At 42.7% G+C, this 24,403-nt stretch overlaps 1 protein-coding gene across 2 annotated transcripts in view; it reads left to right on the forward strand.

Moving 5' to 3' along the window:
* LOC306969632 (ubiquitin carboxyl-terminal hydrolase 43-like) overlaps positions 1-24,403 on the forward strand; it is a 137,774-nt gene that overhangs the window by 67,507 nt on the left and 45,864 nt on the right. For both annotated transcript variants that reach the window (XM_079565313.1, XM_079565314.1), the window contains exons 7-8: positions 7,910-8,072; positions 12,023-12,134. In XM_079565313.1, the coding sequence (XP_079421439.1) occupies positions 7,910-8,072; positions 12,023-12,134 (275 nt within the window). The remainder of the gene's footprint in view (positions 1-7,909; positions 8,073-12,022; positions 12,135-24,403) is intronic.

Raw genomic sequence — 24,403 nt, forward strand, 5'->3', positions numbered from 1 at the left:
GTGCCTTCTGCTCAGCAAACTCGTTCACTATCGTGGTGAAATCCAGTTACCGCTCTGTTATTTTCACTGTAGAGTCGGTCCAATCCACTCAGTCGTTCCTGGCCCGTGGCATTCCGAGGTCTTTATCAATTTCGGCTTTGAAATGGCCGCTCTGCCGTGGCTACAGTGACTGATAAGGGGGCAAAATACGGTAGTTTCCCGGTCAAAATGGGACACTTGACAGCTATGACAGGGCATCATCAGTCGCATTGTTCAGAACTCATGTATAGCCTGGAAAGGTTCACTGGTTTCACGCAGAAAAACGAACCTCTGCCGTAGCTGATTGATGAAAATGTCCGGTCTGGCACTGTGATGTTGTTGGATATTCGGCAGAGCGGGAGCTGCTGTGAAGCCGACAGACGGGGAAGCGGCTAACGCTCGTGGACTATTGGCCGGTCAGATTTAGGGACCGTCAGCAAATGAGTCTACTTAAATTGTGGTAGTGTAGTAAGCCTACGTGCCATCTATGTTGACAGTAGTTTCATACCGAGTCTGCACAATGGGCCCAATCCCTGCCCACGAAGGGCCCAGCTCACATACACCGCTGGCAAGAGTCTGCACCTTTGCTCTAATCGACCACGTTTGCCTTCGCCTTCAAGATCGGGCCCCAGGGGTCTGATTTTACATCAAAGAAATGGTGGGTTATAAAGAAAAGTACAAAAAATAGATGTAATTTTATGTTACTCGGAACAATTCCATAGAACTCTGACTTGCTCATGGCCCATTGGTACAGTATTGTAGCGCGCCAACAGATTGTCCTCGTATGTCACATCCTATAAAGCTTTTTACTGTGTTGCAATGTAGCACCCCAACCCTCTCACCAAAAACAGATTTGGAGCCGTGTTTCGACCCAACTCGCGGATCTTTGAGCGATCTTTGAATCTTCATTAGAGGCTCTCAAAGCTTCTATCAAATGCAGGAAATGCTCAGCTTTATCCTTTAATGTATTTTTGCTACTCTGTCTTTTTTTTTTCTTTTATTAAGTCAGTAGCACAGCGAAGGGCATGTGGGGGTGGGAGGGGCTTACGGTGAGATCGCTTAAAAATTAGGAAGTGAAACTACTGGGTGTTTTGTTTCAGCTGTTTTAGGTCAATATTGCATTTTCTAACCAACAAAATATAACATATTGATAATGATGTGCACAAATCATAATAGGACCCACAACATGCACAACCATGTTGCTCCTTCATACCTGGACTATCATTTCTCTTCATCCATGCAGTTTTCAGTAATCCTGTCCACGTTGGCCATTTCTTCTTCTACTCCTTAAGCACTTTGAAACACCAAATTGCACTGCACCCATTCATTTGCCAGCATGTCGCCAGCTTAAATTGAAAGCTTGCATTCATGTGTCATTCCCACTACTGCCTGCAGAGAGCGCACCAGGCCAATTTGAAATCCTGACCAGCCCTGTCTCTCCCTCCTTACTGTCTTTTCATTACAATTACAAAAGTGAAACATCAGTGAATGTTTTGCCCTGACTTGTGTGGCTCTGCCTTCCTCCAGTTGCTCATGTGATTCTGCGGCGGCCGATGCTAACTGCTCTGGCCCCAGAGACCCTTAATAAAAGATCCATAAAGACGGTGTAGATATTAGCCGCATTTACGAACCTCGCCGCGGGGGCCAGTTAGAGCACGCAGTCTTATTAAGGCTGTGCTGTGGAGCTCATGCGAGTGGTAAATGAATCAATGTTCACACAATTACAGAAGTCGTATTTGTACATTTATCAAACCAGTTTCCTTACTTACTTACTGTGGCATCATTAAGGCCAGACACTACAGGTGAATAAGGAAGGGGGGAAGAAATTTAGAGATAACTTTAGCTGTAGATTACTGACATAAATATGACCAAAAAATGATTGTGAGTTGCAATTTTTTTGCACTTCTTGTGCAAATGTAGATCTAATGGATTGAGCCACAGTGCTTTGTTGAGACTTTAGAGACAAAGAAAATCTTTTTTAGTTTTTGAATGAGCTTGTTGTTAGTAAATACATGTGCAAAAATTCTAATTCTTGTTTTTGGGCTTCAAAATTCAATAACTCAATAACAAGGATTGGGTATTTAAAGAGACTAGGTGCAAGTTAGTCATTTTATGCTCACTACTGCCAACTCAGGTCAACTGCAGCTTCTAAATTAAGCTCGTGCATGACGGCACTTCAGACCCGAAGTAACACCTTTTTGAGTGAAAGTGCAGGATTTTAGAGGCAGTTGTGGTGAACAGGTCTGGGCTCATTCTACACATTAGAACAGTGTTTTTCAACCTTTTTTGAGCCAAGGCAGTTTTTTCATTGCAAAAATCACGAGGCACACCACCAGCAGATAATGTTAAAAAAATGTAACTCTGTAGCCTATATTCAGTCGCTCTCATCAGTGTCTTGAATAGGAACACCGTATAGTCTCTCTAGCCACAATCCCACTGTCACCGCCACCTGTCACATCCTTGCATCACTAATTCTCTTGTCTCAAAGAAATTAGCTATCTGATCTGATATGTACGAGTATTACATGGTTACTCTGCCGATCACTAGACAACACAGACACTCGAAAACGATACATTATTTGCGGATAATAATGAATGCATAATTTTTCCCAAGGCACACCAGACAATATCTCACGGCACACAGGTGTGCCCAGGCCCGCCTTAATGAACCCATAGGCCCCGGGGCTTGAACAGAATTGTAGGCCCCCCCTCAGCGCAAACCCTAACCCTAAATCCCATTAAAAAACCCAACCTGCAACTCCTACATGTGTCAAAAATAAATGTTAAATGACATCTTGCAATGTGTATCAAAATCTCTATCTTTAATGCAAATAAAAAACAAACTACAACTCAACTAAAACAGACTGTCTCTTGCAAACAGAAAACATGCTTCAAAAATATGGCAGAAATAATAAAAATGAGCATAGCTATACATCTTAAAAAGGTATTTTTCTTGACTTTCTGGCTGAGAAGTCTTTAATTATGTCTGTAAAGTCCAAGTCACGAACGATGTCATTTTCAAGTGACATCAGTGAAAGATGGCTAAGTCTCTCTTGGTGCATCCCTGACATCAGGCGAGATTTTACCAATGAAAGCTTTGAAAAGGAGCGCTCCCCACCCCATCGAACAGGGTCTGAGTTAAAAGGGTCCACAATGTTCGAGTCCTCTTCCACTCCTCCTCCTGCTGCGGGAGGAGTGTCTGCTTCAGCGGCGCCTTTTTCCTTCTCTGCTCCTAACTGGTCCGCGCTCTCCCCCCCCCGACTCGTCTGGGCGTAGCGGTGAAATGGCAGCTGCATAGCTACTGGTTGAAGGCTGGGGTTGGCTATACGGGGAAGGCAGTGGCACCTCCTCTAGCAGCTCCTCCTCACCGGATTGAGAGCCAACAATCTCCTCTTCGCTCTCGCTGTCAGCTGCGCGGCCTGCGCCTCCCTTGTCAGGGGCGCTGGCTGCAGCGGCTGCCGGTGCCAGTTCGCCGAGGCTTGTGGAGGTGACTGCGTCCGCGGCGCTGGTTCCACCTCTGGGTGTTGATTTAAAAAAGCCCGTTAGCTTCGGCATATGGCTCATCAGTTCTTTATCACGATGCTCCTTCTCCTTTTGCGTCTTTCTTTTCTGTGCACCGCTCTCAAACTTTTTCTTCCCTGACACTTCTGTCTCGCTACGAGTCGCCATCAAAAGTGTTATAGTGAAAGTGAATAGATGCGTTACGTACATCAGTTACGTCTTTCTATGCGCTTGGATTGGTTAGAATTTGTCATAGAATCAATGCGATGCTATGACAAATTCTAGCCAATTGGTCAGTTGACGCCGCAGTATGTGACAGGTAAAACAAACAAATTACAATATTATGGAATTCGATTATATCTGATAGGCCCTCTGGGCCAGGAAGGGCGGGCCTACTCCAGGTACACACGTAGGAGCGCATCACTATCATCCGGTTCGTCATGCAGCAAAGTGAAGTGATTGACATGAAAATCGACGAATCATCATTTCTTTTTCCTTTTTTCTTTAATATCTGATAGGCCCTTGACAATAGTAGGCCCCTGGGCTCCAGCCCCTGCTAGCCCGTTGGATAAGGCGGGCCTGGGTGTGCCACGGCACAGTGGTTGAAAAACACTTCATTAGGACATGGCTGGAACATGTAGGGGGAGGAAAATACTTACCTACTTTAATCATTTTTAAACTCCGTATAATCCCTTAAAAACAAAATAAAATTAAAAAAAATCCCACTGTAAAAATCTTCAAAATATTCTTAAGTACAAGACTGGAGAGTTTGGAGTCTGTAGAGTTCAGGATTGTGAAGTCATGTCGATAAGCATCATGGGATTTGCAGCAATAATAAACCAAAGGAGATTTTAAAGGTCAAATATTACTGTTGTAACACCACAGTGTGTTTGATGTAGCAGTGACTTGGCAGCTAATGCAGCTGTTCCACTGTTTTTTTCCTCCAGTTTTTATACTTTTTTTTAGCTAATGTTAGTCTATGGAAAACGGTTGCTAGTATCCACAAACATGGCGGATCTCCGTGGTTACAGTGAATTCATAACACTCCATTCTGAACTCTATATGTGCTCCTAAAGTTGAGATATTGTATCGTATATACATATATATATATATCGCTGCCTTTTTTAGCCGCCGCTGTCCCGCAGAAAAGAAATAACCATATTTGGATTACAAAAATCATCTTGCTCTTCTTTTGTGCTACACGTGGACACTAAACATGTCCATATTTGTGAATATTTGTGGACAGCGTCTCGATAAATAAGCATGTCTTTCTTTTAAGGCGAGAAACTTCAGGTGAATAGGGAAAAAAAATAAATGTAGAGATATCAATTTGAAACTTTTGCTGAACATTACAGATATAAATTTGAGATATAAACAAAATGTATTGCAAATCAAAATAATGAATTGAGCCAGATTAAATGTTATGGTTTTATTTTATTGACATATTAGTAACTAAGATTTTTTCAGAGGGGATTTTGGATATTTTGTTGTAAACTAATCATCAGTGAAAAAATCTGTAAAAACTCAAATTCCGCCTGTTTTTTTTATTTCAAAGTTGAATAAATCAGGCTAGGAATTAGATATTAAAAAATCCCTCTGAAAAAAAACTTCAAAATATTATTAAGTCCAAGACTGGAAAGTTTGGAGTCTGTTGGAGCGACTATAAGGGCTCAGGCTCTGCCCGAGTGCGGCTTCTCTCATTCAGAGAAAATGAATGAATACCCGCGGGAAAGACGGCATTAGGCCCGCGCCTCGCAGACAAAACATCATAAAATAAACATCATACGGGGTGAGTTTTGTCATTTTTATACTCTGACATGAAAACTAAGATGTAAAGGGAGGAAAATAGATAAAAATCTCCACTTCGACCACTGCGTGAAAAATCAATACTTTCACCTGCCGTGTCTCGCCTTAAAGCAGTACTAAGTAACGTGTTTACCTTAATAAATCCTCCCCGTAGTCCCTGTGGGGGTAATGCAAGTGTTTATGGGACGATTGGAGGGTCTTTCATCTCCCCCTGGTGTCTCTGGCCAGAAAACCATGTTTGCAACTTGACTGCCACCGGTGCGGAGAAAGCAATACACACTAATGAAATCACGAAGAAGAAGCTAACATGCTAACGGGCAAAGCTAACTGCGGGTTAACTTCACTTTAAACAGTATTTACAGCCAAGTTTGAGTGAAAAAAATATTTCCATTGTATAATTGGATGCACAGTAACCCTCTCTCCCTTCGCCTTTCCTGTCAGCGTAGTATTTACTCTCCAAGACAATTAATAAGTTAAAAAATCGTAACTTGCTACGACACCTGCAGTTGCGCTTATGGCCTCTAGGGGGAAGAGTTACTTAGTACTGCTTTAAGTCAGCTCATCAGGTGTGGAGGAATCTGTTACATTCGTGAAAGCTCAACAACGAGAGGAGCAAAAATGCATCCTCCAAAAGGAACAAGAGAAACTGCGCAAAGTTCTGCTTCAAAGAAATCACCAATCACCAGCCGGCCTTTTGTACAGGTCAGACGAGTCCCCCCCCCCCCCCCCCTCTCCCTCACATACTTGAAGGATCACCACTACATTCAAAGTTTGTTTTCATCCTCCGTTGTTGAGCTATTACAAAGTGTGTCGGTGGACGTCTCCAGAGGGCAGAGGTGTTTGATTGTGTTGGAGACGAGCCTGGATCATGGTGAGACATGTTCTGGTCGACGGCGAGAGCGCGGGAAGCCTTTACAGCTTCCTGCGGTGTGCGTGAATCAGTCTGGGACCAACAAGTGTGTGGGCAAGGCGATGATGTTTGCAAATTACAAGTGTGTGGGCTGTGGACAGATTCGAGAGTGAAAGGAAAAGTGATCGATAGGCCTGAATTTAAATGATCCTGTGAGTGTGAATGGAATCATCATCTGAACACTCAAACTGGAGGCCCCCAAAAGAGGTTTGTGGGTGTTTGGGTCAGGCATGAGCACAAGTCTGACCAGTGTGCGTATTTGACCTTTATTTTGTTCGGATGAGAGCAGTGAAAACCTTCCAAGTAGCCGATCCTGGACCGTCCTAGAAGCTACTGTGATGCCATGCTGACCACTCATACAACAGAGCCGTCAAGTGTCACGTTTTGGCCGGGAAACTACCGTGTTTTGACCCGTCTTGGAGCTTGGTTGGGCTGGTGGGACGGCTCGCAGAGAGCGCTAGAAAATGTCCCGTTTTTTTAAATCCCAAACTTTAGGGGTATGTCATACAGACGCTGGGTCAGTACAAGGTCAAATAGGCACAGATAGCAACATTTTACCGCATAAAAGTTGCGTAATGCACATTTAAAGTTTAAAAATATTAAAATTATGTATTTTCCTCCCACTACATGTTCCAGCCATGTCCTAATGTGTAGAATGCCTTTAAAATCCTGCACTGTCACTCAAAAAGGTGTTAATTCGGGTCCGAAGTGCCGTCATGCACGAGTTTCATATAGAAGCTGTAGTTACACATAAGACCTGAGGGGGCAGTAGTGAGTATAAAATGACAAACTTGCATCTAGCACCTTTAAATAAGGATTAGAGAAAAAAAAGAATCAATAAATACCTTCTCGTGTACCCCTTGGACTTTTCATTGATCCTCCAAGTTCGCCCAGACCTCGAGATGCAGCCAATAATTTATAAAACCATCCATCCATTCATTTTCTTCTGCTTTATCCGGGGCCGGGTCGCAGAGGCAGCAGTCTCAGCAGAGATGCTCAGACTTCCCGATCCACACACACCTCCTCCAGTTGTTCTGGGGGGACCGGCAATGTAAACCAAGCTCCTGCTGTGGCACCCCCCACGAGGGACACGGTCAAGCGCTTTCTCCAGATCCACCATACACATGTGGACTGGTTGGATGAACTCCCCAAAACCCTCGAGCCCCCGATAAAGGGTATAGAGCTGGTCCAGTGTGCCATGACCAGGACCTGGATCCAAGGTTCGACTATCGGCCAGATCCTCCTCTCCAGCACCCCGGAGCAGACCTTATTGGGGAGGCTGAGGAGTGTGATCCCTTTGTAATTGTGAACGATCAACTCAAACTTTCATCCGTTAGTAAAAAGACGAGCTGTGGTCAAAACAAAAATAGACCTGGAGCTGCGTTTCGAGGCACCAGCGCCTATTTGAGCAATCTTAGAATTTTCACCAGCAAAACTCCCCCTGAGGACCTGGGTATGGACCTCACCTTTCACATGCCATAGCTTCACTACAGCCACACTGATCATCATCCATCACGGCCGACAAGGAGAGACAGAAGACGTAGTCAGAATAGGATTCTTGGCTGAATTGAGATTTACAGTGGGGAAAAAAAAGTATTTGGTCAGTTCCCCATAGACTTTCTATTGGATTTTGTCCTTTTTTCCCCACTGTAATCGTTTTGTTTTGTTTTTCCAGGGTACCACCACAGCCTGCCGTCCTCGCCGTACGGCTCCGGTCTCGAAGGGCCCCGGTTGGCGGCGTCGGGGGCGCAGTCCACGGAGTTCCTGCCCCAGGGCGCACCACTCAAGATCCTGCTGCTGGTGTGCAACGCAGCCGGGGCGGGGCAGCAGGTGGTCAGGTGAGAGGGAGGGGTTTTTCTAAAAAAATGAAATGTGATCAATGATGGATGACAGATCGTGCAAAATCGATTTTCTTTGAGCTTTTCATTGTGTTATAGCGTTGTTCAATCGTCGAAAATCTAACCTGGATGAGTATTTATTTCTATGTTGTTGTTTCTTCTTCTGCTGATGTACATCCTGGCCTTTGTTGCATAACAGATAGAACCAGGAAGTGGCCTCAACAGGTCTTTTTTTAAGTTCATTAATCATTACCAAACTTGTTCTGCGCTTACACTAGATTTAAGGCGAGACACTGCAGGTGAATAGGGAAAAAATGTAAATTTACAGATATCAATTTGAAACTTTTGCTGTCGATCACTGGCATAAATGTGAGAAAAAAATCCATGGCAAGTTTTCTGTCATTTTATCTTTTCATATAAGAACAAGGTGTTTTATGCCTAAAAAAATCTTTTCGGCGACAAAATCTGAATAATGGATAGAGCTACATTCAAATTTATTGTTTCATTTTATGATAAATGAGCTGCCAAGACTTTTTCAGAGGGGATTTTGGATTTCTTGCTTAGTTTTAAAATAAGCTGTTTTTTTAGTGGAAAAATTTGTAAAAATGTAATTTTCGCCTTATTTTTTGACATTCAAAACTCAATAAATGGAGCTTGGGATTAGATAATAAAAAAAACCTCTGAATCTTCCAAATATTGTTCAGTCCAAGGCTGGAAAATTTGAAGTCTTTAGGTCCGACTGACGTGGACAAAGTGTTGCCACAATGACAGAAAAATGTGTTTTGAGAAAAAGGCCCTTGAAATTGCATTGTCCCATATAAGTCTATGGGGCGCAATATTTAAACATGTTTTTGTGAAGATTAGGTATGTTTTTCGTTTCCAGGTAAGAGCTTGTATGTTCAGAGACCAATTTGGCCCAAAACCTGAAAACTGAAAACATTTAGTTTTGCCTATAGTGTCTCCCCTTAATACGGCAAAAAGATCAATTTGCTGGCATGCCATGAGTCAAACATTTAGTTTTTATATTATTTTTATCACGTGTAATCCCTCTGATGCCAGCAGAGGGCGTTCCAAGCAAAAGAGCAGCAATTATCTGTCAATGTTTCCATTCATTAAGCTTTAAAATATACAATTTCAAGACCTTTTGCTGCTTTAATGTTTAATAGAGATGAAGGTCCAAAAAAAAGGGATGCAGATTATTGGTATGGCACAAGAAGAACGAGGACCTTATCACCAATCATGATTTGTTTAATCATTTCTGAATTCTCTTTTCGGTGCCTAAAGTGGAAAATCCAATGCAAATCAAAAGTAAACACTTGCTCCGTCGAAGAGTGTGAAATAATCTCGTGCAACAATCTGAGAACAACAACGAGATGTCCTTTGTCCAGATGGAGGGCACATATGGGCCATTCGCTGTTTCTGAACAAAACAAGCAAACAGAAAATCCACACTTGTTGAACATTACAGTTTGTAATTGGATTCTCAAATCAACCAAATTATCCCGCTGTCTTGAAGGAAACCTATCATGCAAATCGACCTTTACTCCCTCATTACGGCAATTTGGAGGAATTCACTTTTTTCCTGGTGTATTTGCAAACATTACACGTCCCGTCTCCCACTCATTACCGTCTTTTGATTACATAGACTTTATTGCAAGTCATAAAACATAAAATATCGACGCTGAAAATGCTAAAGGTTATTTTTCAGCCCCGATTAAAGGAATAGGCCACCGTTTTTACATACTGTGATATGCTCTTACCTCACTTTAGACGTGTTAATATATCCCCGTCTGGTCTTTGTCCGTGCGCTCTGCCAGGCAAACGGAGCACATACGCAGCCTCTCCCACATGTCACATAGCTCCGAAAAAGCTCACGATAGAAGCTACCAAGCTCTTCCACGTGTTCCCTATTTAAATAAAGTTACGTGAAGTGTTTTCATGCGAAGTATATTTACACAGAAATGTAGCATGTCGATTTTATAAGCAAATAAAAAGGGGGACTATATTGTGAGGCGTAATGATACGAGGAGCAAAACGTCCGCGCAGTAACTCCTAAAGACTTCCCCCGCTCACTTCCGTCAATAACCTTTAGGAGTTACTGCGCGGACGTTTTACTCCTCGTATCATTACGCCTCACAATATAGTCCCCCTTTTTATCTGCTTATAAAATCGACACGTTACATTTCTGTGTAAATATACTTCGCATGAAAACACTTCACGTAACTTTATTTAAATAGGGAACACGTGGAAGAGCTTGGTAGCTTCTAACGTGAGCTTTTTTGGAGCTATGTGACATGTGGGAGAGGCTGCGTATGTGCTCCATTTGCCTGGCAGAGCGCACGGACAAAGACCAGACGGGGATATATTAACACGTCTAAAGTGAGGTAAGAGCATATCACAGTATGTAAAAACGGTGGCCTATTCCTTTAAGGCGACCAGATGTCTTGAGAAATTTAGGACGATGCAAACAACAAAGAAGGGCAGAGCAGATACGTTCGGCATCTTTGGAATTGCCCACATATGGTTATGTTCAAAGCAGCCAGAGGAGAAAAACTGAACTTCCTCCCATTTTTAGACCATTACAAATAAGTAAGGGATAATGTATAGAACGCTGGTCATTATCGGGAAAATAAGCACCGACAGGGCGAACCGGAAACTTGTTTCGCCCTGAAGGTGCTTATTTTCCCGATAATGACCAGCGTCTATAAATTATCCCACTTATTATTCGGCCATTTGCCAACTGAACACACACAACATAAACTTCGTACACTTTTATGAAGGTTGAAAGGCTTATTTAATGACTTCCGCGACAAATAGTTCCCAAAAGTTTGCACGTTGCTCTGCAATGTTTTGCTAGGCTAGAAGCAGCAAGGCTAGTGGCTAGCCTAGCTACTTAGTTAAAGGCACAGTTGGAGGAATGGTGGTGAATCTCTGGGTAAGTTGAAAGTCAGACTCACGCTAACTTCACGAGCAATTCCCCCAACTTCTCTCGCAGTGACGGGACAGATAGTGTCGCTACTACGTACGCGCGGAGTGATATGAAAGCACGAACTCCGTTGCCATTGGCAGCGGTCCTTATTATTTTCAGAGGTCCTTTATCAGAAAATAATGACCGGTAGAACGTTGGGAAATCCCATTCAAATCAACGGAGCTTCTACTTACGTTGTAAAGAGCCGTATAAAACTGACTTAGAATTTTCTAAATAAAAAGATACAGAGACATGGCGAGGAGGAAAGTGGTTCGACAGCTTCATGCTACATATGCTAACGCTAGCTAAGAGTGCCGTTTTTTCCGCTTCTACTGAACAATTTGCAGCGAAAAAAACATCCTTGTGGAACCCGATTTTGGCTAGACTTGAATTGTGCGTGATAAATACGGTAATAGTTCGCAAGAAAACGGCTAAAAGCAGTGGAAAATTGTCATTCCCTCGGCTAGGCCACTCCCCCTTGTATGTCCCGTTGTCGTCTGTATCTATGGGACCTGCAGCAGAGGAGAGAACGTGTTGGAGCTCACTGCCGACTGCGGTGCTGCATTTCATTGGGAATCCACTGCTTCCACTGTTTCCATTGTTTTCCTGTCACCCAAGCCAGCACTGCCTGTCCACTTGAACACAGTGAAAGAAAAAAACACACACCTGGCCTCGAACGCATCCCCACTCTTCCGATTCCACCGCACGTGCTGCTTTACGGACAGTGTGTGGCATTTTTGAAATACGGGCCGACCTCAATTAGACGTGTATAATTACAAAAAGGCCATGTCATCTACCGTTCGTATTGTGTGGGGCCTCCAGCATTGTTCCTCTGGCCTTCAGTGTGATTAGAATTCTACTGCTGACCCGACACTCATAATAGATAATTAGCCGGGGTATAATGGCGGCCGGTAGGTGCGTGCGTAAGCCGAGGATGTGAATACGATATGAAGTCAATTTAATATCCTGTGTCACTGTCTCAGGTTTGGGCCTCCGTTTCTGATGAGGGAGGACCGGGCCATTTCCTGGGACCAGCTGCAGCAGAGCATCCTCAGCAAGCTCTACTACCTGATGATCACCGGAGCGCAGGCACAGGTACTGGGCCCGTGGGAGTTTGCATGTTTATTTCATCCAGGCTCATCTACTCAGTTCATCATTCATTTGTCTGGATCACTGTTCACGGGACGTAGTAATGACATTAACCAGCAGAGGGTGGTGTGTCAATGTTGGACGGAAACACAGAAGTGGATCTTAATGTTACAGCGAGTACACGGGATAAATATTAAGGAGAGACGCTGCAGGTGAAGAGTGGAAAAGTAATACGTTGGAGGTATCAATTTTAGTCAAAGGGATATTTTTGCTGACTAAAATGAGACTAATCTTAAAGGAACAGGCACCGTTTTTACATACTGAGACATGCACTTACCTGAGCTTAGATGAGTTGATAGGTGCCCTCAGTCACGCAAAACGACCAAATATGTTTTTAGCAGTTGGCCTTTCCCAGTATATTCCTTTAGCTCCAAACGGGGTGAAGTTAGAAGCGACCAAGCTCATCCACGGGCACAAAGACCATACAGGTACGTATCAACTCGTCTAAGCTCAGGTAAGAACGCATCACAGCATGGTAAAACAATGGCCTGTTCCTTTAATCGAAAGTTGTTTGTGGGACTAAAACTATGGCTAAATAAAAATGAAAAGAAGGGACTAAAATTATTCAAACTTCCAATGACGCTTTGACACATTATTTAAATCCACTGCCAAAAGAACAGGTTTGTGCTTTGTTCACGTGCAGAACATACATGAAGGAGAGAATCATGGTTAAATATGAGTATAATATATATCATAAATGTGCAGTTGGCCATGCTATGTCGACTAAAAAATGACGAAAATCAAACTACATTTTCTTCAAAAGACTAAAACTAAATTAAAACATGTGTATTGCGAGTATTCTGTTTTGTTTTCATGTAAAAATAAGACATTTTGTAGACAAAAATTGCCAAAATGACGTTTTAATCGAGCCATGGTTCCATACGAAGTCAGGCTGAGGGCCAAACACAAAGACATGTCAATCCAGTGTATTGTCCATACGAGCCCGGCATTTTGGGGGTCTGTAAAGGAACATTTTCCAAACTAGCTCCCAGAGTGGAAAGACCTCAAAACACCGTTTACGTGGAACCGTTGTTACAAGGTCTCTGCAACTTTTACTAAAACGATGAACATCACAGCTCCAGAGTGGTGTCTGTGATCCATAATCTACTGACCTTAGAATGAGTATTACTTATGGATCTATGATGGTTTGACTCCGCTCCTCTTTGCTCCACTGCCGTCCACAAGCCACAGGTGACGAGTAGAAAAACACGAGTCAGTCTGTGTTTTTGGACTGACAGTAAAAGTCACTGACCGTTTTTTCTGCTTTAGTCCCGTCATGTCTGAAGAATAAACTCTCCTCCTCGTCTCTTCTGTAGATCTTGAATCATTGAATCAGTTTCATTTCCACTGTTTACATTCCACAAATGTTTACTGCACATGCGCCCTCCACATCTTGTTCTATTATCTGTGTCAGCGTCACAGCGCCTCACACAGGCCTGGAAGATGAATTGCGCCATTTTTACAGACCTGAGTCGACCCATGTGGACGCACACATTTACTAAGCTGGCTTCGAGCTTATAAAGAAAGTTTCTGAAAATATAAGCGTTTTGTCTCTGTGTGGATATAGCCTGTGTTTTCTTATATTTTTTCGAAAAGTGGATTAGTGGAGTGAATCTTTTTATCAGTGGGGGAAAACATCGGTCAAAATCCAAATTTGGCCTTGTTTAGTGAGGTTCACAATTGGGGTTCAGGCTAGGAATCAGATATTTCAAAATCCCTCTGAAAAAAACTTGAGAATATTTTTAAGTACAACACGTTTGTAATCTGTAGGAGCGACTTAAGTGGAGACGTTGTTGCAAGAGTGTAACGTAAACCTAATTTTGAGAAAACAGGATGTAAAGTTCTGTAGTGTTCGTGTGTATCGTTGCCGTTCTTGCCACTGCTGCCGCCCAAAAAGGAAATGAGCATGCTTGGATTACAGAGTCATCTCAACATGTCGATATTTGTGAATGAATACGCGTGGGAAAGACGAGGGAGCGCAGCGAAGTTGTAATGATTTCCGGACATACTCCAGCAGCGCAGGGGGTCGACAAAACGGTGTAAAATTCGCATCACAAAGGCGGAGTTTGGTTTATTTCTTCCTCTGGCCTAGATGTTAAGGGAGGAAACGATCTCAAAGTGTTTAATAAAACTTTTTCCAGCTCCAGTCAGCCCTTTTACTTGGTGTTTTTGTCTTGTGGCGTGCGCATTAGCTCAGAGACTGCAGAGGAGGCCTGTTGTGTGGGAGGGCTGTTCTCTTTATGTGCTGCCAGCCCCGACTGTTCAGGACCAGTTCACTGCCCCGGGACAGAGGGAGCCAGAGGAGCCAGTGCTACTTTAATATGCGCTGGACACAAGCATTTGATGTTCCGACATTCCAAAGATGTTACAAGGTTGAGGTGGTGAGAAATTGCCGGTTCACTTTCAATCTTTTGCACATTCTTTTTCATAAACATTGCCTGCCTGCGAACCCAGATGGAAGTTGATTGTTGATAGAATGAGACCAACACTTTGAGATGTTGAAACCTATGGCTAGAAGCTGAACTGGTCCGGACTGACAAACCTTCTGAGAGACAGTTTCAAAGGGTATTGGTAGTTCGTGGGCAGTTAGAGCCATACCTGTCAGGTTTTGGATTTGGGAATATTGGAACATTTTCCTGCGCCTGCTCCGAGCCGTCCCATCACCCAAACCAATCTCCAAGAAGGGGTAAAGTACGGAAGTTCCCCAAAACGATAGACTTGACCGTTGCTAACCTCGTGACGACTGCCACTCAGGCGTCTGCAGGTGGCAGTTCTCACCAGGGTCCAGTTTGGAAAGGCAGAAGAATGTGGTTTTAGTTTGTTATAATACAGGAGTCGTCAACCCTATCCACGGAGGGACCGCGATCCATCACGGGCTGAAGAATAAGAACTGAAGCTCCACCAAGGACTGGACGGTCTTGGCCCTGTCTGCTGAGAGACTCCCATCAGCCCTGGGTCCATCAATAGCCTGTCCGTCCATGGGAGTGGATCTTTCCTTCTGTGGTTCTCCCCGAGCTTTTTGTTTTCTCCCCTGGGTTTCTGAGTTTCTAATACAGGATGACGGTGGAAAAGAATGGTCAAATATAGTAGTTTCTTGGCCAAAATGGGAGACTTGACAGTTATGACTAGAGAGGTTCGCTTTTGATCGGAGTTGGTTTGATAACACACTAAGCACTACCACAATAGATGCCTAAACAGATGCCTAAGTTACCAGCCCTGATATATCGATAGCTAGATACATTTCTATCACATGTCCTGTAGCCACACACAGCTCGACCGTACATCAGCATCTTTGTAATGATATTTTAACCAATAGAGCGTCATGTCCATATCTGTGATTTGCCAGTGATGGATGCCACCTCGAACACAACCTTGTCGTCTCCTGAAATATTAAAACATCCTCCGTGCTTCGTCTGCTGATCTCGTCGAGCCCAGTGTCGTTGGACACAATCGTAAAATCCAAAGCATCAGTCCGAACAAGAGTTTGACTGATATTTGGGTATTTTACAATATCTACAATAGCCAGATGCTTCGTCGATAGAAGGTCGATATCTCTGGAACCGAAAGTTATAGACTTCCCGTTGCATTGGAAAGAGCTCAGTCAGGGCTATAAAATGAGTCCTCCTGCAACTTCCTAGGCCTTAGAAGCATCATACACTGGATTATGGACGAGACATGCAAAACCAGCCAAAAATATCAGCGGTGTATGTCGGCTTTGGCTTTAGAAAAACCCATATCGCTCAACCTCTAGTTCAAACGTCGGCAGAATCTCATCCTGCTTCGTTTAAAGGAATAGGCCACCGTTTTTACATACTGAGATCTGTTCTTACCTTACCTCCAAAACCGGTCAAGTTTTCCCTATTTAAATATGGTTAGGTGAAGTGTTACACTACAAAGTATAATTACACAAAATTAAACAATGTGGATTTTCTAAGCGGATAAAAGGGGGGACTATATTGTAAGGCGTAATAATACCAGGAGTAGTTTGAAATCCGCGCAGTAATCTTCACTTTACTGTGCGGATGCCAAACTACTCCTGGTATTATTACGCCTTACAATATAGTTCCCCCTTTTATCCGCTTAGAAAATCTTGTGTAATTATACTTTGTAGTGTAACACTTCACGTAACCATATTTAAATAGGGAAAACGTGGAAGAGCTTGGTAGCTTCTGTCTTGACCAGTTTTGGAGCTATAGAGGAGAGAGGGAGAGGCTAAATGCTAACGCCGTCTGCGCTGTGTTTACGTGACTGAAGGCACGGGGGAAGATCAGACAGGTCCTAAAGAACTCGTCAAAGCTAAGGTAAGAACATATCTCAGTATGTAAAAACGGTGGCCTGTTCCTTTAAGTGACAGCGTCATTTACAAAGCGCCGCTCCACCTGGCACTCGAGCTTGTGTACACAGCACCCAGCAGGTACTGATGTGCTTTGTGGCTTTTCCCCAGCACTACATGCGGTCTCCAGCGGGGCGGATCATCGGAGCGGCGCAGTCGGAGCTGCAGATGGAGATGAGTGCTTGCGTGCGCCCCGTGCTGCCTGTCATTTAATTACCCCCATCCCGGCGCAGGGAAAATCACGGGGCGCTCGTCCAACAGCGCCAAGAAAACAACCGCGTCGACAGCCGAATCTTTTATCTCGCGGAATCTCTTGAATCCCGCGCCGATGAGCCTCTTCAGTCTAATTTTAGAGGAGAGGAAAGTGTCTGACAGCTCTGCTCCCATCCACTGACACGGCTTGACATCCTAATCTGAGCGCTTCATGAGGCTCACTCAAAGCAACCCGGGTAACGCGGTATTAGCCTATTCACTGCAAAGGATTCAGCTCGACACTCTTTCGGACACGCTGGACATGCTTTTTTTTATGATCAATTACAAATAATAAATAGTCTCCTACACAAACATGAACTTGTTATAGCCTACTGTATTTCCCCCATACATAGTGGCTGGTGAAAACGTAGAGTTTTCACGCAGCGGTCAGTGTTGACATGTTTTATCCTTAACCTCTTAACATAGCATTAGCATTTTCTCCAGTTCAGCTTTACCCAAATCCTGTAGGCCAGTGTAACGCCTCATTTGAAAGACCTACAAAATTAAATTGATTTTTTTCCTCACATCCTCAGATTTTTTTTCATCGCTTGTTTTGTCAGGCGGTTATCCCAATTTTTCGTTGTTTTTTTTTTTTTGGTCACTTTTTTGTCACCTTTTCCTCAAATTATTCGCATTTTTTTTGTCAAATTCGTATCACTTTTTTGTCCATTTTTTGTCACTTTTTCGACATTTTTTGTTCTTTTTTTTATTTCTTTTTTGTCACTTTTTTGTCACCTTTTCGTCCATTTTTTCTCGATTTTTCGTCCATTTTTTCTCGATTTTTCGTCCAATTTTTCTCCCTTTTGTCAATTTTTTGTCACCTTTTCGTCAAATTATTCGCATTTTTTTTTTATCAAATTCATATCACTTTTTTGTCAATTTTTTGTCACTTTTTCGTCAAATTTTTTCTCAATTTTTCGTCCATTTTTTCTCATTTTTGTCAATTTTTTGTTCATTTCCCGTCAATTTTTTCTCACTTTTTTCACATTTTCATCCTTGTTTTCGTCTCAGTTTTGCTGCTATTTTCACACCTTTTTTCCAGAAGCTTTTGGATTGGGGTAAATCTGGAGAAAATGTGCTCGGTTCAGGTGGGAGTTAAGGGGTTAAAGGGGCTAGATGCAAGTTAGCCATTTTATACACCACTACTGCCACCTCAGGTCACATGTGTAACTGCAGCTTCTATATTAAGCTCGTGCATGATGGCAATTCGGACCCGAAGTACAACTTTTTGAGTAACAGTGCAGGATTTTAGAGGCAGTTGTGGTGAACAGGTCTGAGCTCATTCTACACATTAGGACATGGAGGAACATGTAGGGGGAGGAAAATACTTAATTTTAAAGGTACACTACTTAACATTTTGGACTAAACTGTTGCAGCAAAACAAAACATGCTCCTATGACCGGCTCAACACAGAAAACACTATTTCTGCAGTGTGTCATAAAAGAATGGATTTGGATGAGAAATGAAACTGTTTAAATCTAAATTCTACTGCCTTTCAACACATCTCCATGGAAACTGGCTGACGTACCCACTCCCATTAAAGTTTACAGTCATATCTTAGGAGGGGTGAGCCTCATAAATGTTTATTTGTACATTTATGAGGTATTTTTTCAATTATGAAAATATCTGTCATGAAATAAATGATTGTATTTCAATTTTATTTATTGGGGAAAATTCTACGCGGTGTGGCTTTAACATTTTGAAACTCTGTATAGTCCCTTTAACATCGTATTTTTCACGTCAGAGGGAAAAATATACCAAAAAGAACAACATTGCGGCGCACCGACCAGTTTCATTGATATATACTGACACGTTTAATACCTCACCAAGATGACACTGTACTCCTATAGGGTAATTTCCTATGTGGGAGACAGCGGCGGCTAAAGATGCAAGAAATATACACGCTCATGAGCAGATGCTATATAGGCCATGGGTGCCCCAAGTGCGGCCTGGGGCTAAAAGCGGTCCTCACACCAATTTTTTTTGCCCCTCGGGTTTCTTGCTGAATCGGCACACTTCAGAGATGGTGCTTTTTATTTCGAGTTTAATAATTCTACACAATTCTAACTTCAACATCCAACAGACAGAGCTGGCATTCAGGTTTTAAGCATGAATATAGGCGTGGGCCACAGTGTAATTATGTTTCGAGGGTTGTTTTTCGGAGGGATTTTTTATTACGGTATTTAATTCCTGCCTGATTTATTGAGCAGTGTTGTATTCTGTGAGAATGGCAACCTAAAGGCACTATACCTGATATTTTTCAATTAGTGGGGCAAATTTTGTTTTGCCCTCCTTTAGTATATTGTAAACTTAGACATTTGTGGGAAAAACACTGTGCCTGTAGTTCTAAAGCATTTGAACCCATTTTATGAACTTGCAGGCTGGTTTTCAAGCATTTCTGTGAAAGAGACCCTGAAAAGTGATCCTGCAAGTTTTGAACTGTGCCGATAAACTCGTCCCTATCAAGAATTGGGATGCTATAAAAAAATGTAAAAAAAGAAAATCAGGTATAGGGCCTTTAATGTGGAGCTACATGGATTAAAAAAATATTTAGCTGTTTCTGGTTTGGGAGTCTGTTGAGACGATGTATCGCTTGTTTGGAAACAATTAGAAAGTATCTGCCATTTGTAAAATCTTTAGCATTACCCTAAAGGAATAGGCCACCGTTTTTACATACTGTGATATGTTCTTACCTTAGCTTAGACAAGTTCATGTGTTCCTGTCTGGTCTTCACGCGTGCCCTCAGTCATGTAAACACAGCACAGACGGCGTTAGCATTTAGCCTCTCCTCTATAGCTCCAAACGAGGTGAAGATAGAAGCTACCAAGCTCTTCCACAAGGAGAGGAGGAGAGGCTAAACGCTAACGCTGTCTGTGCTGTGTTTACGTGACTGAGGGCACGCGTACAAATGAACAGGTACAAATGAACTCGTCTAAGCTAAGAACATATCTCAGTATGTAAAAACGGGGGCCTATTCCTTTAAAGGAATAGGCCACCGTTTTTACATACTAAGATATGTTCTTACCTCACTTTAGTCGAGTTAATATATCCCCGTCTGGTCTTTGTCCGTGCGCTCTGTCACGCAAACGGAGCACATACGCAGCCTCTCCCACATGTCACATAGCTCCAAAAAAGCTCACGATAGAAGCTACCAAGCTCTTCCACGTGTTCCCTATTTAAATAAAGTTACGTGAGGTGTTTTCATGCGAAGTATATTTACACAGAAATGTAACGTGTCGATTTTATAAGCAGATAAAAAGGGGGACTATATTGTGAGGCGTAATGATACGAGGAGTAAAACGTCCGCGCAGTAACTCCCAAAGGTTATTGACGGAAGTGAGCGGGGAAGTCTTTAGGAGTTACTGCGCGGACGTTTTGCTCCTCGTATCATTACGCCTCACAATATAGTCCCCCTTTTTATTTGCTTATAAAATCGACATGCTACATTTCTGGGTAAATATACTTCGCATGAAAACACTTCACGTAACTTTATTTAAATAGGGAACACGTGGAAGAGCTTGGTAGCTTCTATCGTGAGCTTTTTCGGAGCTATGTGACATGTGGGAGAGGCTGCGTATGTGCTCCGTTTGCCTGGCAGAGCGCACGGACAAAGACCAGACGGGGATATATTAACACGTCTAAAGTGAGGTAAGAACATATCTTAGTATGTAAAAACGGTGGCCTATTCCTTTAAGACAGGGGTGTCCAAACTTTTTTCATGGGGGGCCACATATTGGAGCGTACATAGGGTAAAGGGCCATGGGTCGGTGGGTAGTTCCACGAAACCTTCGAGTAGTAGAGGTTTAAATTGTGCCTCATGCCTTTATTTATGCGTAAAACCTTAATGCCAGCTCTGTCTCACAATAAAATGCTAGTTGTTACGTTAGAATTGTGTAGAATTATTACAAATTAAATAAAAAGGACCATCTCTGATGATGTGAACCGATTCAGCAAGCAGCCCGAGGGCCACCAAAAATTGGTCTGAGGGCCACATTTGGCCCGCGGGCCGCACTTTGGACACCCCTGCTTTAAGAGCTGTATTCACCTTATTCCACCCTGCCCACTTTGGCTCTTTTTGCCCTGTCTCGACGCTTCCGCTAGAGCACGAAGTCCGTTCATTCAGCGGAGAATGAGGGAAAATGTTCGCCAATAAGATCTGATTAGTAGATTGATTTGTGTAAAATATCCAATGTTCATTTGCACCAACAAGTCAACACTGCACCGTTTCTCTGCACGGCCTAATAACGGCTTTGTATTCATGTAGTAACTGATTTTATGTGGACTTCTACAGTCCTATGTAAACTAATAGGAGAAAAGGGGCGGGCACAATTCAGGGCGACGCCCACACGGACTATCAGAATAAGGCGAATAGAGGGCCAGAGAGGTGAAAGTAATGTAAGCAGGAAGTAGTTCTCACTCTGCATTATTCTGCATGAACGTAGCCCCACAGCGCCACCTGTCGGCCAGCGTCATACCCAAAGGCACTTGAAACGCAAACCAAAAAGTTGATTGAAATAGGTTTAAAGTTGTGAATAAATCCACCATCGTTTTAGTCATTTTAAGTCTTTACTTCATATCTTTGGGCTCAGATGGGACACGAGCAGTATTAAAAAATCATAATTTTGACAAGTATCATAATGTCCCTTTTACACCTCCCACAACCGCTCAAATCCCACAGCAGGACGCCTCTCAAAGATGTGTTGACAGGCAGCTACATGGACTGCACCCGGGCCAGTCGCCGCTCGCCCGTCCTCCTCGCTCATCCCTGGTGTTAATTCAATTTATTTCCGATTGTGTCACACGTTAACGCGCTGTACATTTCCACAGAGACTAATGTAGGGCGAGCGGAGGCTGAATAAGACCAGGAGATTGGTGATTCTCCGTAGGTGGCCCGCGCCTGCACGTATCAGCGCTCTGTAATGGGACGAGGACTAATTATAGGCTCGTCTTGGTCTAGTTTAGCTGGGGAGCTGAATGTGGGTGCGCAGTGAGCTCAGAAAGTATTCATTTCCCTGAAACTTTAACTTATGCAAATACGGGGTGGCCCAAAGCTACTATTTGTTCTCAGGTTTTTCCCCCATTTTCGAACCAATTTACGTACGGAGTCTGTTAAAGCCTCAGACGGGAAATCCTGGAACAAGGAGCAACACTGACACTGGGATGTAAATGGGGGAAAAAATATAAGAATTAAACAAAATGGGCAGATGTTGAAGTAAAGGTGTGCCATTGGGTTAAATAGTTACAGCTATAAAGGAACAAAATAGGGATTAAGTAACCAACAAATTAAGACAAAAAGTATAAGAAAACACCCTGAGGCTAATGTAGGCTACCCAAAATTGGCTACTTTAACAAAAATGCCAACATGTACACCATAAAGAAACTAACAAGCAAAATTACCAGTCTCAACGAGAAAACACACAAGCACGCTATTGGAAATGCACAGAATCGAAGAGGACCCGTAAATAGGGCTGTGCAATTAATCAAAATTCAATTACGATTTCGATTATTACTCTAAATGATTGCAAAATTATCATAATCGGGGGAAAAAACTTTAAAATACATATATATATATATTTTTGCATTATTTCACGGCACTGGGATTATTTTCCCTTCACATTTCACGTGCCATGGCTCGTGCTTTCGCCTGACATAAAAACAAACAGCGCTGTGTGATGATGTCATCAGGCCGCGCTGCTCAGTTTACTTGCGCAGGTGTGAGGGCTGGCCAGCAGGGGGCAGGTGTGAAACAGAGACCTCCCCTTAACGGAGGCATTGAAATCATTTGTACTTTGAACTGACTGCTCAGAAAAAATAAAATATTCAGCATAGTTTTTTGATGAATAAATACATAAATAAAATAAACTAACTAATAACTAATAACTTTTTTTAAGGCAACAAATAATCGTGATTTCAATTATGACTAAAATAATCGAGCAGCCCTAACCTGTAATATAGTCCATCTTACCTACTTGTATCTTGTGTCCACAGACTTTTGTAGGAGCAAAAAAAAGAAACTGGTGTGAGCAGTGTATTTTTTAGCAATTGTAAACCCAGAAGTAGCTTCCGTGTCAGGTTACAGAACGTTGTCCCTGGTTGCTCCCCTCTGCTTCCTGAAAGATGTGAAACAGGCTGAATAACTGACTCCCACTAAGAATGGGGATGTCAGCAAAGTGTTGTGAAAGTTAAGATGAAGTTGTGTACCATGCTCCTCCTGTTTACCCGCAGCTCCTCCCTCTGTCCCATAGATACAGACGGCAACACGTCATACAAGTGGGCGTGGCTTCTCACTTTTCAGCGTTTTCCGGTGGACAATAAACCTTCATCACAAACCAAAGTCAAGTCAAAATCAGGTTCATATGGATGTTTTTTTTTCCCACAGAAAATTGTTCAGTAGAATCGAGAAACGGCACTCTTTGCTAACGGTAGAATATGTAGCATGAAGCTAAGGTAGCTGGTTAGCATTGTCTGTTTTTAAAGTAGTAACGGGCTGTTGAACCACTTTGCTCCCCTCCATATCTCTGTATCTTTATTTAGTAAAAAATATATTTATAATTCAGCATTTGTTAAAGGAATGGTGGAGAAATGGGAGAAGGTTTCGTTTTTTCTGCTCTTTGTTTTCCCTCTCTGGCTGCTTCGAACATGACCATATATGGGCAATCCTAAATACTATACTATAAGACTATAGTTTGGAAATGTCCTGACAGTACGATATCCCCTATTTGAAGCTGTTTTCAAATCTTTATTGCTCTATTATTCCAGAACACGCCAGAAAATCCAGAAATCTTAGTGGTTCTGATGACACTAATCAAAAAAACGAAATTAAAACTTGTCGAAATGATGATGAGATGTCTATAATGAGCACACGGCCTCCAGTATGGCTATGTAGTAAAGTGTCGTCCAGCTCCAGTCCGCCTTATTGAATTAGTGAAGGCTGGGTAATGGTTAACGTTCCCAAAGGTCCATACATTCCACTGGGTTCATGTGTTCCAAACGTCAATACTTTCCAGGAAGGTTCTGTCTGAGGCGGGGGGTCCGGTCATCCAAACACTCCCCACCCCTGGTAGGAGGTGTGGGCAGTTCAGCAGCTCACGCTCACAGTCCTGGAAGACTTTCAATTCTGTAAAGCGCTCCCTCCTATCCAGTGTAGCTCCTAGTAGTTAATATTTACAATCAGGGAGGGATAGATAGATAGATAGATAGATAGATAGATAGATAGATAGATAGATAGATAGATAGATAGATAGATAGATAGATAGATAGATAGATAGATAGATAGATAGATAGATAGATAGACAGACAGACAGACAGACAGACAGACAGACAGACAGACCGATCGATCGATCGATCGATCGATCGATCCAGCCAAACTCTAGTAGCCAAACTTGGTACCAAAATGCAGGAAAGAGTAAAAATCAAGCATCCAAATACCTCTTGTATTGAAAGTAGTATATTTCAAGAACAACGAAAGATCAATAAGCTGTGTCATTTAGAAAAAATGAAGCAGGTTTTGAAGCATGGTTGGAGCCTAAGTGAGCATTGCAGCTGAACCTTTGTGTTTCAAGAACCAGGAGATCATGTGACCAAAGCCTTGGTTATTAATCCATAGGTTTACATGAGCTTAAACTTTTGA

This window comes from Gobius niger (genome assembly GCF_951799975.1).
Source record: "Gobius niger genome assembly, chromosome: 10".
In the NCBI taxonomy this organism is placed as follows: domain Eukaryota; kingdom Metazoa; phylum Chordata; class Actinopteri; order Gobiiformes; family Gobiidae; genus Gobius; species Gobius niger.